Genomic DNA, 18355 nt, shown 5'->3' with positions numbered 1-18355 from the left:
AAGAAACATGATTGTGGGATGGTTTTTGTATGCTGACTCACAGCTGTCTTCTGTGTCTACAACTCAATTTTGTAAATGTCCCTAAGGCAACACCTCTCACAGCTCCATAGATGTCTTATCGTTTTTGCCTACAGCCATATGTGCTTCACAGTTAAAAGCTGTCAAAGATGCTGCCATATGTCAGGGACTTTCTGAGGTTGAGTTGACTGAGTGTCTTAGCGGTAAAGAATAAGTGTGTTACAATTTCACACATGATGTGGCATTGTTTTCATGGATCCTGGCATCTTGATGTTTGACGTCAAAATCTCTTGTACTGTGTGTGGTACAATTGTATACTTTTGTAGGTGCATTTAGCAACATTTGCGAATACTGCCCATGAAATTCATTGCATATGCAGTCAGTAGCACAGAAATAATATATTTAAATGTCATTCATGATGTGGCAATTTCTCACGTGCCTCATTATTCATATATACATATATGATCTTCACAAATTAACGTTGCCATTAAATATCTACAATTCTGTATGTGATTAATAAAAATTTTATTTTGTCTTCCATAGAAAAAACTTGGTTGGATTAACCCTGCAAGAAAGCTGGTGGATGTTGCCTTGCAACGATGGTCAGAAAATCAGATGAGAGCTGATAACACTAGTGTAATTGCGGTGATGTTAGACCATCCCCTTGAGGAAGTAAGTTTCACCTGCAATATTTTTATAACAGTTTTGTTCAATGTAATAAAACACTTTCTGTGTTTCTTACGAATTATAAATACATAAAACATTTAGTCGTATTGGAACAAGAGAAGTTTTTCCCCTTCCTCCAACCTGTGAAATGGCCCATCCATCTAGTTAAGGGACCTACAATTTGAGGGGATTAAAGTTATAATTATGTATCTATAAAATTCTTGTTTGAGATGAACGCAACAAAAATTTTATAATAGTAGAAACACTATCCCTGCTTCCACCAAATTCATATTGCTGATAATTGTGATAGCTCATTGTTTTTAGTGTTTGTTTACATTCATTCTGCAATTCCCAGCTTTTAACATTAAGACAGTGGTGAAGCAGGTATGTCAGTATGGCCAGATTGTAGATAGTTCATATGACTCTAAACCCCCAAATTTGAGTAGAGATTTGAAACACTGTTTCATGTTTCTCACTTCAGTATCTCATTGCCTAAGATTGCTCTTAATACTATGCCATCTGGCGACACCACAGTGGCATTGTGCACGAAATAGTGGTCAACAGCCGGTGACACAACAGTTGTATCGTGTGCATAGCAGCGCTCAGTGGCCGGCGACAACACAGTGGTGTCGTGGACATAGTATAGTGCAGTGACTGGTGACAGCACTTTAGTATCTTTTGCATTCTGTTTGTGTTTTGTTTAGGCAATAATAAGTTACACACGTCAAAAAGTATATGCCCTTTCATCATGGCAGACGGAAAGAGATGATACAATTATTTACGATGAATCCACGGACGTCTTGGCTGACGTTACGGATGACGTGGTCGAGTGGGAAGGACACATTGAATATAAAAAATATGAAAGTGAAGCAGAATCGTCAGAAGATAGTGAAATACATCCAAGAAGAATTTGGCGAACGCTGCGGTTGCCAATTGATTCAAATGAATCAGAAGACGACAACACTGCACGGTGGTCAGACTTTGATTTACCTAGGACCAATAATAAATTTGAAGGATCTCCCGGTCCAAACATATTTCCCAAAGATACACAGAGCGTTGAGGATATTGTAGAATTTATATTGGGAATGATCTATTTGAATATATTAGCAACGAAACCAACAAGTACTCCAGTCAAAATTGCAATAGAAGAAACTGGATAAAAAAATGCCAAATTTGTTGACGTTACGGGACCCGAACTTAGAAAATGGTTTGGGCTTGCTATCCTTATGGGAATCGTGAAAAATCAAGGATTGATGATTATTGGTCAACAAATCTGGTGTCACACACACTGATATGTCGCAAAACGATGTCCCGCAACCGATTCAGACAAATATTATCATTTTTACATTTTTCTGACAACAACAATAAACCGGATAATTGCGACCGGCTTTTCAAAGTGCAATTCATAATTGATTATTTTTCCAAAAAGTTTAAAGGAACCTTTAATCCAAGTCAAAACATCTCAACTGATGAAGGAATGATACCGTGGCGTGGACAGTTAAATTTTAAAGTTTACTATTCATCAAAAATTACGAAATATGGCATACTCTTTCGGATGCTGTGTGATTCGAGTATGGAATAAATTTCCTCATTCAAGATATATAGCGGAGCTAGACAGCCTTTAGCAAAAACAGTGATAGAACTATAGACACCTACTTATGGAAAGTGGCATCATCTCTACAAGGATAATTATTGTAACAGTGTAGAACTTGCGGAGAAGTTACTTGAAAAGAAAATGAGAGTTTGTGGAAAGATACAGCAAAATATAGGATTTCCGGAAAAATTAAAGCACGCAAAAGTCCAATGTGTTTGAAGCTTGTCATCAGCTGACAGGTGAAGTACTCGCACAGGTATGGAGAGCTTCGAAAACTAAAACGATACAAATGATCTCTACAATACATAATGTCACTTTGACTGTCACTCAAAGAAAATGTAGAAAAGCCAATTACACAGTAAAAAACCTGAAAGTGTATTAGACTACAACATATACATGAAAGGAGTGGATAGGGCAGACTAATATTTGAGTTATTGCCCTGTATACAGAAAAACTATAAAGTAGTCAGAAAAGGTATGTATGTACCTCTTTAACTGTGCGTTATTTAATGCGTTCCGCACATGGCAATATTTCAATACAGACCAAAACAGTCTCCGAATTCCCAATTTTTTTAAAAATTGAAAGTGTCCGATTAGTGGATAAAAGACCATGCTCCTGCTTATGAGCAAAACTTGGGGGTTGCCACTAAATCGCGTACATCTCATGATCCGGTTGACAGACTTTGCAGTCACATAAAGCAACACCAGCTAATACTTATTCCCAAAACAAATAAACGAAAACGAAGGAAATGCAATGTATGTTCCAAAAACAAAAAAAGGAGAACAACAAACTTAATGTGCAAGTCTTGTGGAGTTGCGTTACATCTTGGAGACTGTTTTGCTGCATATCATACGAAAGAGAAGTATAAAGTACCAAAGACAATGCAAATAAACAAATATATGAAACAAACAAATTATATATTTATTTACGTGTGTATATCTTCGAAGCTGATGAAAGTAGGGGAACAGGGTTGTGATCTTAGAGAACTAACGACGAGATTAGTAAAACTTAACAATTTATAATCTTCCGATAATGTCAAAAATGGCCGGCGACAAGCCAAGTAATCCGAATTAGTGCTGCCGGTGCCAGGCAAATACATTTGTACGAGACGTGTGGACGGCAAAGTGTTAAGTACCTGAAATGTTAACAAGTTAGTATTTCTTCTCATGATGGGTGGTTTATAAGTTTCAGGCTCTACATATTACTGCTTCTTCACTTACATATTGTGTGTTAATTGCGCTACTTAATTTTTGTGTACAATAAAATTTTGCTATGACACTCTTAAGAGTGTGTGTGAATCCCATATTGAAGCATAGAGATATCTTAAGCAGAAAGTACCATAGCAGCTACTTCTGTAAGACGTAATGTAAATATGCATCTACATAAAGAGATGGCAGATAAAAGAAATGTGTGCAGTTACAAACAAATTTTAATCAATTTGTTTAATAAAACACAAACTACTACTACTGGAGCACAGAAATTAAATGTTAAAAGTTTTGTATATTGTTAAGCATACAGTTAATGTTAAGCAGATTCAATGCATCTGCAAATCATTCTAATTGAATACCATACTAATCTCATCCAAGACTTCATGTTTCAAAGGAACAGGCTTATATTTGCATTCCATCTCTGATTGTCAACATAATCACCTTTTGCATCATTGAGATAGCTTAACATTACCACCAGCTGAAAAAGTCTTTAAAGGAATTTCACCAACTTATTGTGACCTGCCTGCCAGCCTTCATCATTGGAATCTTCAATATCAACAATTATCCTTCCACATGTCTGTTATAAAAAATTTATGTAGTCAGTTGTGCACGCTATAGAAACTGTTTCCTCGAAAACTGCAATTGACTAACAAATCCACCTCAAAAACTCTGGCCTTCCAAAAATATTTTTGTTGATTTCGTTCTGCAGGATCCCATCCACACAGCTGAAATAAAAGTGCATGAGACATTCCGTAGCTTTGCAGATTCCAGGGAATGAGATGCTTACAATGCAGTTTTTCTCACTAGTAATTCCTTGATCCATAAGCAGAAGTTTTTTTTTCTGATTTTATTGGGAGGAAGGAAAGGAAGGGACACACACACACACACACACACACACACACACACACACACACACACACACACACACACACACACACACAAATTACGCATGCACAACTGCTGCAAAACTATGCTTTTTATAGACAGCTGTCTATAAAAAGCATAGTTTTGCAGTTTACTTTGATAATTGCTTTTAGCCATGTAACAAAGGCTTGTCACAGATTCGTGTATTCAGATGACAATTTAAGCATATGTTTGTAGCATTGAGGATTTGCAGCTTTAACAGTTGTGATCATGTTGTTTCTCTATCATGTCAGCAATGTCACAAGTGAGTACCGTCATGCTGTCTTTGCTGAGCTTTCCACCAAGGAAAGTTTTATTTTGTATTGTGGAAGACTTGTCAGGCACAAGTTTGAAAATGTGTACAAATTCATCTACATTAAATATGCTACACTCTTCATAGCATCCCATATTTCCTTGTAGTAACATTGCCTTCATACAGAGATTTGGCTTCACAAACCAATTTGTGTGTGAAGAGTTCCAGTGTATCCCTTAAACTTATCGAACTAATCTGTAGATAGATTTAGTAACATTTTTGGTTTTCATTTTCCTCATTCTGGAGCCATAGCTTGAATTACTGCTCCACTTAGAGTGATTGACATAGAGCTAACTTAGTGTATCCATTGGATTAAAACATTTTCTTTCTCAGTATATACCCAAGCTTTCACTGTCTGGCGCTTCATTTGCACTTCACAAGCAATTTTTTCAAGGTCGTTCAGTTTGTTGACAGTACCTTATTTGAATTCCTCTCATAATACTGTTTTTTGAAACTTTGGAAGTAGGCTTCGATGCAGTAGTTGATGCCTACCTTAAAGTGTCCATGAGTTGAGGTCTTTCAGCATATTCAAGATTATCAAACAAACCTGTGACCATTCATTCTACTATTATGCGTTACACATTCCTGGTTAGTCTTATTTGGTATGGGTCCCATACAGTTCAGCAAATAGTTTACCGTAGGTTGTACGAGTTTAGGCAATTTCCTTTGTAGATTGATTGCATTTTCCAAGTGTCCTACTAATGAAGTCTGCCACCTGCTATACTTAACACTTGAGTTTATGAGGGTATTCTGTTTTCCATCTCTACAAATTGTTACAACCAAGTATTTTTATAAGAACTGATTCCAGTTTTGACGCATTGACATTTTAGTCATAAGAAACATAAGTCATGTTTGCTTACAGTTTTAAGAAATTGGTAACCAAGCCCGAACATAAGTTGTACCACAATGCTGTGTTCAAAATACTGCACCCAAGTATAAATTGGGTCACGATTTGCTCGATGTGAGCCACAAGTCGCTCAAAAACTGCACTCATTTCATAGGAGAACAATGTATAGGCATTTCGCTACCTGTCCTTTGGCAGTTGCTGCCTTCTGTGGTCAGTTTCTAGAATTACATAGAAAGAAACATTAGCGAACCTAACAGTTGCTGTTGTGAATCGCTGAGCCAATAACTGATTATGATGACATAATTTTGGGTGTGTACACATTAGGCTTCACAGTTGGCTGTAATTCTGCTACAAATACATCATATTTCTTGAGTGAGGAAATAATTTTGAAACCTCGAGAAGATTAAATTTGCTCAATAACTCAACTCGCGCTTTTTGAAAGGTTGGTGGTGATACTTCCTGGTGTTGTAGTTGTAGTGGTAGTAGTAGTAGTAGTAGCTTTATTCATCCGTAGATCCTTTTTTACGAGGTTGTAGGACATGTCAAAGTATTTACAAGTTTAGACCAAATAAATTAAAATAAGCTAATTCGTATACACAAACATGTACACTTACAGACTTCTAGTTAGACAATCATTAGATTTACTCCTGGTATAAAATACTTTCTTTACAAGTAACTTATTAGATAATGTAATGCCACACTGTTCACTCATATCTCACTACCAGTCACTGCACACGCTATACACACATTGTTTCGTAACACTTTATACACACACACACACACACACACACACACACACACACACACACACACACACACACACTAGTGATCTCTGGGCCATTTTCTGTACTGCAACTTCCCATTTGCTATACAGAAAGACTGAGTCAGCATCCCTCTATAATAAGTGATATGTTGAGGTGTTAGTATTGTGCTACCCATAGATTGGGGATAAGTTTTTCTAGAAAAGGAAAAAAGAAGGGAAAAACATAGTACGAAGGTGTTATGTGGAATGTTGGATGTTTTATAATTATTATTTTTATTTTTTTGTATAACTTTTTGTAACCAAACCCCAACTCTGTTTTGTCTAAGTAATTCTTCAATGTATAAAATATATTGCATAACAGGTACTTTTTAGCTGCCTTTTTAAATAAGTGTATTTTTGCAATTCCCTTAATCTCTTTTGGTAATTTATAGTACAGTTTTATTCCTTGGTAGAAAAAGCTGTTTTGAGTTTTATGAAAATTTTTTCTTGGTAAATGAAATTATTTTAAAATTTATAGTCTGTCAAAGACTAAAGTAAACATGAAAAATTAATCTTAAAGCTTGATCTTTTTTAGTGTGTGTTAGTCCTTACAATATATCAATTACATATGTGTCAGTAATGCTTTAAATAATGACATAAATGGCTGTCTTTCTAGGCCCGAAATTCTTGTAAGTGGCCAGTCTTCAAAGTGTTAAGGTCTCCAGTATTTTTCTCATGTATAAAGACATGGACTCAGTTTGTCATTTGAAGGTTCATATTACAATACCACTTATAATTTTATATGCTCATAAATATTCTGTCAGTAAGGTGGTGAACATGACGTTTTAGATCTTGTGAATACATTATATCCTTAGATTATTATACATTTTTGTACAATAAAATGTACCCTTTTCCTATTGTCTGTAACAGGCGTGGGCAATCTTTCGTGACCTACGAGCCTATTTCGTGTTCTTATTTAAGCTCGTGGGCCAGCTTATCACGTGATGTGACACCAGCATTTCTATTAATAGGTTTGTTTATAAACAAATCTTCTTCTATCAGTCACAATTTTTCTTTATTTTGTTGCTTGAGTAGTCTCTTCTCTGCTTTTGCTAACGTCCCATTTCTAGGGATCCAGTTTCTGATGACTTCAAAACCTTTCTCCAGAATCTCACAGTTTTCAAAGTTCTGTACTTCCTAGTAAACTACTGTATCGACAGCAAATAGTCATAATCAGAAACAGTGATGGCTATAATGTACTGCCTTGTGATATACCTTTCTCTATTGTCGCTACCTCCGATCTGAAGTCTCATACCTTCACACTCTCTTTTCTGTGTTGTAGATATTCTGTCATCCAGCATACTACTCTTCCATCCCAGCCCTTGCAGTTTTGTTTGCAGTACCATGCCATTTACCTTGTGTCTTAAACCAGTGCCCCACTTCCATGCAAACATTCATTGTACAGGGTGTCCCACAGAAATTCAGTACGCATTATATCCAACTTTCAAGTAACAGTGAACTAACTAAAAAAGAATAGGCAAAAGGAACATTAAAAACAGTTACTTGTTTAGAAGAGATGCTGGAACTCATGATCATGGGCGTCCAGGCACTGCTGACTTCATGTGACGACATTACCGGCAACACGCTGTAATTCTGCAGGTGTGATATTAATTTCTGTGGTAATGTTGCATTTAAGATCGTCTGTTGTATGAGGATTGTAAGCGTACACTTTGCTTTTTAGTGTGCCCCATTAATAAGTCACACAATGTTAAGTCTGGGGACCTTTACTGACGTTCTTGTCTGCATATGTTAATTGTGTGTAGAAAGAGTCAAAGAGCTCTTAAATATGTTGCAATGTTTCAAAGTGCAATTGAAAAATATGGGGCCAATAACAAGCATGCTGGACAGTGCATGCCAAATGCTTATCTTTGAGTGGAGAGGGTCTTTGTGCAGAATTTGTGGGTTGTCCTTTGACTGTTATCTGCAATTTTGGTAGTTTACATAATCTGACAAATGAAGCCAGGCCTCATCTGACATGAAGTAAAGCAAGGGCTCCAAGTAACCATTAGCAAGTGATATTAAAAGTCAGTCGAAATAATGAACTCTTTATCTCCTGATTCTCAAATTTCGGCTATTGCACAACACTCGCATGAAAGGCTGTTACTTTCATATTATTTAGTACATGATGACACAATGTAAGAGATACACCAGCCTTATGCGATAACCTCCTTCCTGACTTCTGGTACTTCTTATAATGTCCATGCGAATTCTGCCTGGAGTTTCAGGGTTCCTCAGTGTCTGTCACCTATTCCTCTGCTCATTCTGAACAGATTCTACAACTCTCTGTATCTTGTACCGATCTTGAATAGTGCTGGTTATGGGAAGTTTCCTACCAGGACACTTCACTTGAAACATTTCTTTACTTTCCTTGATGGAGCCTGTGTTAACGTAACACTTCACTGTATCAATTCACTGTTCTAATGCAAACTGCGCCAGTTCTCTAACTGCATGAGCTGCTCACAACTACTGATGTGTGAACACACACAGCTGCACTCAACTTTGCATTAAAATGCAGTGTAGCCAACTTTCGAGACACTGTTGCCACTTCACAGGAAATTCAACTAGAGATAATTAACCAGTATGTGAGGTATGCTGGTTTGAAGTGGGACACCCTTTATATTTATCGATGGTCTCTCAGATATTTTACTTACATTACTGGTTAACTGGTCTGCAGTTTTTGACATTGTCTCTTGTCCCTTGTTCCTCTCCCCTTGTATACAGGTGTTACTACCTCTTGTTTCCATTCATCTGAGAGCACACTATTATTTATAAAAAACTCAAACAGGAATCTTAGGTCAGGCACAGCGCACACTCAAGAATTTTTAGTATTTCTCCACTTATTCTGTTCACCCCTGCTGCCTTCCTTGCACCTATTGCAGTGATTGAATGTAGTAATTGAATTACCAGTTTAATTGCTGTAAACTGAATGAACTATTTTCTATTGCTTGTCCTTGTAGGTAAAGGAAAATTGTGAACATGTAGAGACTAGCAACACTCAAACTGCTGGTGCTTCGGTTTCACGAAAGGGACCACAGCAGCGTTGTGCTGATGGCATCAGAGAAACTGATAAAAATTCCAGATTGCCATTTGCCACTCCTGGTGAATGGGTTGGGCCTCCACCTGTAGCTGCAAGAGTGAAAAATGAACCTTCATGGAGTCCTGTTGATGGTGACGTTGATGCCTCTGTAGTCCCTCCAGCAGTGCGAGACACTAGTTGTGTGGCAGAAGATACAGCTGGTCGTGTTGTAAAAGTTGGAGATTCACTTTGCAGGTATGTTGAAAGTTATGGGAATGTAGGGGAGTGTGGAAAACTGAATTAAGATCATTGCAGTTGCAGAAGACTTGCACCAAGAATGTAATGGGCAGGAAAAAAAAACTATTAATTATTACTAATTACATTAGTTAAATACTGTCTTTTGAGACTGTAATGAAAGTCTTGTTAAAACCAAACGTGTTCCCCTTTATTTTAAAACATCTTCAGTGGTCACTGTAATGATGTTTTTTCCTTGCTTGCTTTTGTTTGCTTGGATCACCAACACTTCTCACACTTTAAGTTACAGGTGTAAACTGTACGATCTTTAATCTCAGGTTTTTTGTTGCTTATGTCATTCTTTCTTGCTTATGTCATTCTTTCTTGCTTATGTCATTCTTTCTTGCTTATGTCATTCTTTCTTGCTTATGTCATTCTTTCTTGCTTATGTCATTCTTTCTTGCTTATGTCATTCTTTCTTGCTTATGTCATTCTTTCTTGCTTATGTCATTCTTTCTTGCTTATGTCATTCTTTCTTGCTTATGTCATTCTTTCTTGCTTATGTCATTCTTTCTTGCTTATGTCATTCTTTCTTGCTTATGTCATTCTTTCTTGCTTATGTCATTCTTTCTTGCTTATGTCATTCTTTCTTGCTTATGTCATTCTTTCTTGCTTATGTCATTCTTTCTTGCTTATGTCATTCTTTCTGTTCTTCTATGCATATGTGGTTCATTTTACCGCACATAACTTCACTAACATAAATTATATTAACGTTTTTATTTTGTGAAGAACCATTGCCATCTCACCATTTCATGTGCTTTGTTTTTGCTATCTGAATTAGTATGTCCAGCTCCTTATTACATTTGTTTGTCAAGTGGTACTGTGATAAGTTTGTAGAGCATACATCTGGGAGCTGATTCTGTGTGTGTTTAGATGCTTAGTGTAGTATTGTGTATGTTGCGATGTTTTTGCTGTAAGTTGTGAATGAGTGTTGGTTATTTTTTGTTGTGATCAGATGCTATCAGACAACAGTGTGGTCATGGTGCACCCGATCTCATTCGTCAGTTTTTGACGGGTGCAAGCAGGTTAGGTTAGGTCAGAATCTAGTCCAGGGCTGGGCAAATACAGTTTCGCAACCACGGGTGCTCGCAGATGTCCACAAGGCCTGCCCTCGGCTCTCCCACCAGCCAGCAGTACCCCCACCATCTACTCGCCTAGCTACGTACGTCACTGCACCGTGCGGAGCCACTAGGTCCGTTTACTTACCGCCGTTTTATCGCATTCGGTGTTTGTGATAAAACAGAACTACTAGGTGGAAAATGGCTTTGTAGGAGTTAAAATCGTTGAAACGTAAGTCCTTTGATCTGTAATCCGCAGTGGGAAGAAGAGTACTTTTTATTGGAACGCAAAGCTGACCTCGGTAAATGATTTGCAATGCAACATTGTCTTCATGGAAGAAGTACAATGTGAAGTGACATTATCAACTGCTTCACGAGAAGGGTATAGTCTGTTTCAATAATGAAGAAAGAAAAGCCAGTCTTATCGAACTGAAATGGAAAAAAGAGAAAGACTTACGAATGCAAGTAGATAATTATGACTTTGATTCACATTATTACTATTATTAATAATATGTTATGTGCATTTTCCATCATTTTTATCTTTTCCTGTAAATATTTAATGTACGAAAACCTCATCATCCACAATGATACAGCGATGACACTAAGCTATCATGTAGCTCTTATAATAGCTAAAACAGCACGGCCCTTCGGCGTTTGAGAATTTGTGAAAGAATGTTTTGTTGCTGTCACAACAGTTTTGTGCCCAGCATGTCTTCCTGTTTTTGGAACTGTTCCTCTTTCACGGAGAATGGTTTGCAGGTACATTGTAGAAATGGCACACAATGTGGAAGGTCATATGAGAAACAGGATCAAAGATTTGGTGTTCTTTTCATTAGCATTGGACGAAAACACTGATGTATGTGATGTTGCTCAAATTGCAGTCTTTTTGCGAGGAGTTGATGTTCAGTTTAATGTGATTGAGAAACTCCTCGATTTAATGCCAATGTGTTAAAAAACAATGGCCAACAATATGTTTTCGCACATTGAACATATAGTAGAGAAATACGAGCTGTGTTGGGAAAAACTTTCATAGATTGTGACAGATGGGGCTCCTGCAATTATTGGTCGTAATTCTGGTGTCATTGCTTTTATGCAAAAAAATGGGTGAAAGCCGTCAGTGTTCAGCGGGAACTACCAGCAGTGCATTGCGTTCTTCACAGTCTTAGTTTGCTAGCAAAATGTGCCAAACTAGTTGGCGTCATGGACGTGGTTATAAAAAGTTAACATTATCAGATCGCAGAATTTGGGACACAGACAATTCAAATCGTTCCTGGCAGATCTCTAGTGTGAATATGGCGATGTTCCATATTTTTGTGAAGTACGCTGGTTGAGTGGAGGTGTTGTTTTAGAACGATTTTTAATTTACCTAAAGATACGGCGTTATTCATGGATGCGAAAGGAAAACCGGACGACTCTCAGTGGATTTTAGACCTTGCGTTTTTATCTGACGTAACCAAGCATCTGAATAGTGTGGGTGAAGCTTTGCAAGGTTGAAATAAGGTAATTAGCAAAGTGTTTGACACTGTTTTGGCTTTCAGGAGAAAACTGCTTTTGTGGGCAAAGCAACTGTCAGAAATAGCGGGTGTACACTTCCCGAGCGTTGCACTAGTTGTTAGTGAAAACAATTCGGAGCAGGAGGGGCTCAAAGAAATTTTTGATGGCTTTGTAACGATGTTACAGTCTCTAGTGGGTTTGAAGGCTTAAATTGACTGGAATGCGATGTCAACCTATTTGTGACTCCTTTGGCAGTTAATGTTGAAAATGTGCCTTCCGAAATTCAGTTGGATCTCATAGACTTTCAATGTAAACGTGTGCTGAAGGAGAAGTTTCACACTGCAGAAACCTTGGAAAACTTTTACAAATGTTTCACACGTTAACAGTTTCCGTTTTTATTTAAAATAGCCGCTCGTGTATATAGTTTTTTGGAACAACATACTCGAGCGAAAGTATTTTCTCCACAATGAAACTGACAAAATCGAAGCTTAGGAGTGGTCTTACTGATGCTCATATGACTGGTGCAGTGCACCTAATGACTAGTAATTTCACACCAAATATCGAGATGCTAGTTCACAATCATTGTAAAAACATCCAGGATGATGTAAATTAATGCCTATGTCCTATTCATATGTAGTCTGAACTACATATGTCTGTGTAAATATAACGTAACATTTACAATACAAATCTGTTCGCTTCGTAATCCTTTATGTCTGTATCCTATTTGTGGCCATGAAAGTAGAACACGTTACAATGGTTCAAAACTGTTTCATCTGTACGTAGCCAACCATTGCATGGCACAGGATACACAAACTTCGGGTAAGCACATTTTACACTTATGTCCCACACACGCATGTTGTGCACATATGATAGGCCCCCGACAACCGTGTACTGGTGCCGAGTTCACGGACACCACATGCGCGTGAAATGACCTCTGAAGTATGCGTGCTGCACCTTCACTACGTACGTTAGCTGGTTCATACTCAGCTGTGTGCGTGATGCGCTCTCGCAGCAAGCACCCCCCCCCCCCCACCCCCCCCCCCCCCCAATGGACAAAAAATTAGTATGGTCTCACTCTAGGAGAATGCATTTGGAATCTGCTCTCACATTAGGAAAATAAATCTTACAGGTTCAGGAGATTTTGGAGGTGGTATGTTGGCTGTAATTACATGGACCTTCACAGGTTTTGCAGAGCCAAAAATCACACTGAACTAGCTTTTGGGAGCAGCTGAGTTCAATCTCAGTGTACTCAATCAGATGCAGTTCTTCTCTAGTATTCCAAAAAAGTTGAGGCAGATGCTTGGATGTCTCAGTTGAAGAAGAGACAGATGTTCTCCTTCCTGGCCGCATCCAATCGAAACTTTCTTTTTTCTGTAACGACATGTCAAGCGTTTTCCTACCTACCTCTCTCCTTTAACATATTTTATTTATTTATTGCAAATAATAGTTAACAGTGTAGAAAAAGATAGCTTGCTACATCATAAAAAAGACACATCAAGTTGCAGACTGGCACAATATCATGTGGGATGCAAGCAGCAATCTGGAGGGGGTGGGGAAGAGGAAGGCATAGTAGTGTATGGGTGGGGAGAGAGACAAATGCTAACTGGTGGAGTGTGCAGGGACTAGGCGGCCAACAGGTGCAGCGTCAGGAGATTGTAGGGCAGGGAGGTGGGGGAAAAAGGAGAGGAGCGGAGAAAGACAGGTGGACGCATTGGCAGAGGGCTACAGAGTGGGAGACGAGAATGGGGAGGAAGACAAGAATGGGGAGGAGACGATAGGACAGACGGGGTGGAAGCTGTTTGGTGGAGGGTGTGGAAACAGTATGTTACCTTAAGTTGAGGCTGGGATGATTTCGGGAGTGGAAAATGTGTTGTAAGTGTAACTCCCATCTGCACGGCTCAGAAAAGCTGGTTGTGGAGGGAAGGATCCACATGGCTCGGGTACTGAAGCAGCCATTGAAATAAAGTATATTATGTTCAGCTGCATGTTGTGGTTTACTTCACTCTTGGCCACAGCTTGTCAGTGGCCGTTCATCCTGGTGAACAGCTGGTTGATAGTATACCGATATAAAAAGCTGTGCAATGATTGCAGCAGAGCTGGTAAATAACTTGGCTGCTTTCATAGTAGCCCAGCCCCTGAGGGGGTAGGATAAACCTGTGCCAGGACTGGAATAGGAAGTGATGGGTGGGTGGATTGGGCAGGTTTTGCACCTGGATCTTCAACAGGGATATGATCCTTGTGGCAAGTGGTTGGGATTAGGAGCAGTATAGGGATGTAGTATGATGATGTGAAGGTTGTGTGGGTGACGGAACACCACTTTAGGAAGGATGGGAAGTGTCTTGGGTAGGATGTCCGTAATTTCAGGACACGATAATAGGTAATCAAAACTTTTTGTATTGGTATGACTACCAACCAGCTGTCCACCAGAATGAGCAACCACTGCCAAACTGTGGCTAAGAGCAAAGCTGAACATAACACACTTGATTTCAATGGCTGCTTCACTACCTGAGCAATCTGGATCCTTCCCTCCGTCACCAGCTTTTCTGAACTACGCAGATGATTGTTATGCTAACAACACATTCTCCCCTCCTATAATTATCCTGGCCTCAACATATGGTAACATACTGTCCCCACACCCTCCACCCAACAGTTTCCACCCTCTCTGTCTTACCATATCCTCCCCATTCATGTCTCCCACCATATTTATTTCCATTGTTGTGCCAATGCATCCATCCACCTTTGCCTACTCCTCTCCTTTTTTGTTACTTTTTTTTCCCCACCTCCCTGCCCAACAACCTCACGACGCTGCACCTGTTTACAGTCTGAGCCCTGCAAACTCCACCGTACAGCTTTTGTCTCTCCCCCCATCCTTACACTACTATCCCTTCCCCTTCCCCACCCCCTCTAGATTACTGCTTGCATCCCACGTGATGTTGCATTCTGGCCCAAGATGCTGGAGTTGGGGGGTCGTGCGCGCGCGCGCGTCTGTCTGTGTGTGTGTGTGTGTGTGTGTGTGTGTGTGTGTTCGTTCACTGACGAAGGCTGTGTCTTTTAATCGTGCCTGCCTGCAATTTGACGTGTCTTCTTTGCAGTAAGTAGCAGTCTACCTTTTCCTACATTGTTGATATTCTTACCTGGAGTTTCCATTGTAAATAATAGTTATATAAATATAAAGCTTTCGTTAAGCACTGTAATTTTCATGCAGTTAATTAAACCAATGTTTTGTCACAGTCACAGGTTCTTGTTCACAGTGCTACAAGTTTTCTTCAATTGCTTCTAAGTTGTTTTGAGAGGATATTGTGTGGATCTCTGGTGTGTGTATGGGTATCAGTGCCTCCAATCTAATTTAATGTGGTTAGATTGGAGCATGAGAGGAGTTCAAGAAAACAAGACAAGCACACTGTGGCACACTTGACCAAGAATATCAGTCTGATGAATCAGTGTCTCATTAATATTTCCTGCTTCTTTATTAAGATATTACTTGTAACATGTGAGAGCTTGACCTTTACAGCAGCGTATATGAGAAGATACAAATTATTAATTTTATGGGTTTAATTGTGAAAAAACATAATTCATATGATAGTCTCTTTCAAAGGGATGTAGAACTGGACCGTACACTCAAATGGGAAGTTTTCGGTTATTGTGGTCTCCAGTGCATATTGCATGGATGAAGAAACCTATCAGATGACTGGTTCAAGAAATGCCGTGGACAGACCAAAGGATAGGGTGGGGAATGGGTTCTTGCAGGGGGGGGGGGGGGGGCAGTTATGGATCAAATAGTATATGTAAAGTCAAGGTGGACTATATATAGTTGTGGGAACAGTAACTCACAGTCTGATTGGAATCCAGGCAGCTAAATTGCCTAGGACCACTGTTACATAGCAATTGGTGGGGGTGGGGGTGGGGGTGGTGGTTATTGCCTATTTCACATGAAAGCACCCAGTGGCTGTTGCCCTCCTATCACAGATGTAGATGAAATTTTGGTATAAGAAAGTATGTTGTAAAAGGAGGTTAAAATATTTTTTCCAGAATTTTTTGATCAAAACTATATTTAGGGAGACCATTTTGAAATTTGAAACTGACATAGATAGACGGGGTGGCTTTTTAAATTTATTAATCAGTTTTATTCAATTTGGTGTTGCTGGAAAGATAAAATTTTCAATATAATGCTGGATTTATGCATGCAAATATTTACAAGTCTCTGATGATGATAGCTACTTCTAAAGACTCCCCCCCCCCATTCGCCAAAATCATAAGTTACACCATCTTAATTTTTATTTCAGATAATACCTTTACTTTTCAATGTTAAAAAAAAATCAGAAGGGTGTTTTAGCCTTCTTGCTAGGACTCATACATTGAAATAAATCTGTAATGATTGTTGCTTTGAATGGCTAAACAGTAATATGTGAAACAACAATGAAAAATTCAGACTACCAGCAGCACTCGAAAACACCGCGTGCGTGCGTGCGAGCGAGAGAGAGAGAGGGGGGGGGAGTGTGTCTGAAGGACTTTTTTGTTTTTTGATTTTGTACTTTCTATGTGCCTTTCTGCTCCTGTCAATGACGCCACTTTAGTCGGTAAGTTATTTTAAAAAAAAAAAAGTTTTACGAGTAACAGAAGTGTGCCTGCTGTGAACTGATAGAAGTTTTACAGTTGTTCTCACTTGAACATGCTACACAGCTATTTGTGCTATGTCAGATTTAAATCTTATTTGTCCCCTAACTAAAGTGTTAAAGATCACATGTTGTTGTTGTGTTGTTGTGGTCTTCAGTCCTGAGACTGGTTTGATGCAGCTCTCCATGCTACTCTATCCTGTGCAAGCTTTTTCATCTCCCAGTACCTACTGCAACCTACATCCTTTTGAATCTGCTTAGTGTATTCATCTCGTGGTCTCCCTCTACGATTTTTACCCTCCACGCTGCCCTCCAATACTAAATTGGTGATCCCTTGATGCCTCAGAACATGCCCTACCAACCGATCCCTTCTTCTGGTCAAGTTGTGCCACAAACTTCTCTTCTCCCCAATCCTATTCAATACTTCCTCATTAGTTACATGATCTACCCATCTAATCTTCAGCATTCTTCTGTAGCACCACATTTCGAAAGCTTCTATTCTCTTCTTGTCTAAACTATTTATCGTCCATGTTTCACTTCCATACATGGCTACACTCCATACGAATACTTTCAGAAATGACTTCCTGACACTTAAATCAATACTGGATGTTAACAAATTTCTCTTCTTCAGAAACGCTTTCCTTGCCATTGCCAGTCTACATTTTATATCCTCTCTACTTCGACCATCATCAGTTATTTTGCTCCCCAAATAGCAAAACTCCTTTACTACTTTAAGTGCCTCATTTCCTAATCTAATTCCCTCAGCATCACCCGACTTAATTAGACTACATTCCATTATCCTTGTTTTGCTTTTGTTGATGTTCATCTTATATCCTCCTTTCAAGACACTGTCCATTCCATTCAACTGCTCTTCCAAGTCCTTTGCTGTCTCTGACAGAATTACAATGTCATCGGCGAACCTCAAAGTTTTTATTTCTTCTCCATGAATTTTAATACCTACTCCGAATTTTCCTTTTGTTTCCTTTACTGCTTGCTCAATATACAGATTGAACAACATCGGGGACAGGCTACAACCCTGTCTTACTCCCTTCCCAACCACTGCTTCCCTTTCATGTCCCTCGACTCTTATAACTGCCATCTGGTTTCTGTACAAATTGTAAATAGCCTTTCGCTCCCTGTATTTTACCCCTGCCACCTTTAGAATTTGAAAGAGAGTATTCCAGTCAACATTGTCAAAAGCTTTCTCTAAGTCTACAAATGCTAGAAACGTAGGTTTGCCTTTCCTTAATCTTTCTTCTAAGATAAGTCGTAAGGTCAGTATTGCCTCACGTGTTCCAGTGTTTCTACGGAATCCAAACTGATCTTCCCCGAGGTTGGCTTCTACTAGTTTTTCCATTCGTCTGTAAAGAATTCGTGTTAGTATTTTGCAGCTGTGACTTATTAAGCTGATAGTTCGGTAATTTTCACATCTGTCAACACCTGCTTTCTTTGGGATTGGAATTATTATATTCTTCTTGAAGTCTGAGGGTATTTCGCCTGTTTCATACATCTTGCTCACCAGATGGTAG

The 18355-nt window shown here is 38.9% G+C and overlaps 1 protein-coding gene across 1 annotated transcript in view; it reads left to right on the top strand.

Annotated features, from left to right (window-relative positions):
* LOC126418635 (uncharacterized) overlaps positions 1 to 18355 on the top strand; it is a 106309-nt gene that overhangs the window by 66283 nt on the left and 21671 nt on the right. Inside the window, exons 5-6 of the mRNA XM_050085488.1 lie at positions 562 to 690; positions 9309 to 9622. Of these exons, the coding sequence (XP_049941445.1) occupies positions 562 to 690; positions 9309 to 9622 (443 nt within the window). The remainder of the gene's footprint in view (positions 1 to 561; positions 691 to 9308; positions 9623 to 18355) is intronic.

This window comes from Schistocerca serialis, chromosome 9, assembly GCF_023864345.2.
Source record: "Schistocerca serialis cubense isolate TAMUIC-IGC-003099 chromosome 9, iqSchSeri2.2, whole genome shotgun sequence".
Lineage (NCBI taxonomy): Eukaryota > Metazoa > Arthropoda > Insecta > Orthoptera > Acrididae > Schistocerca > Schistocerca serialis.
This window is presented reverse-complemented; position numbering and strand designations above follow the sequence as displayed.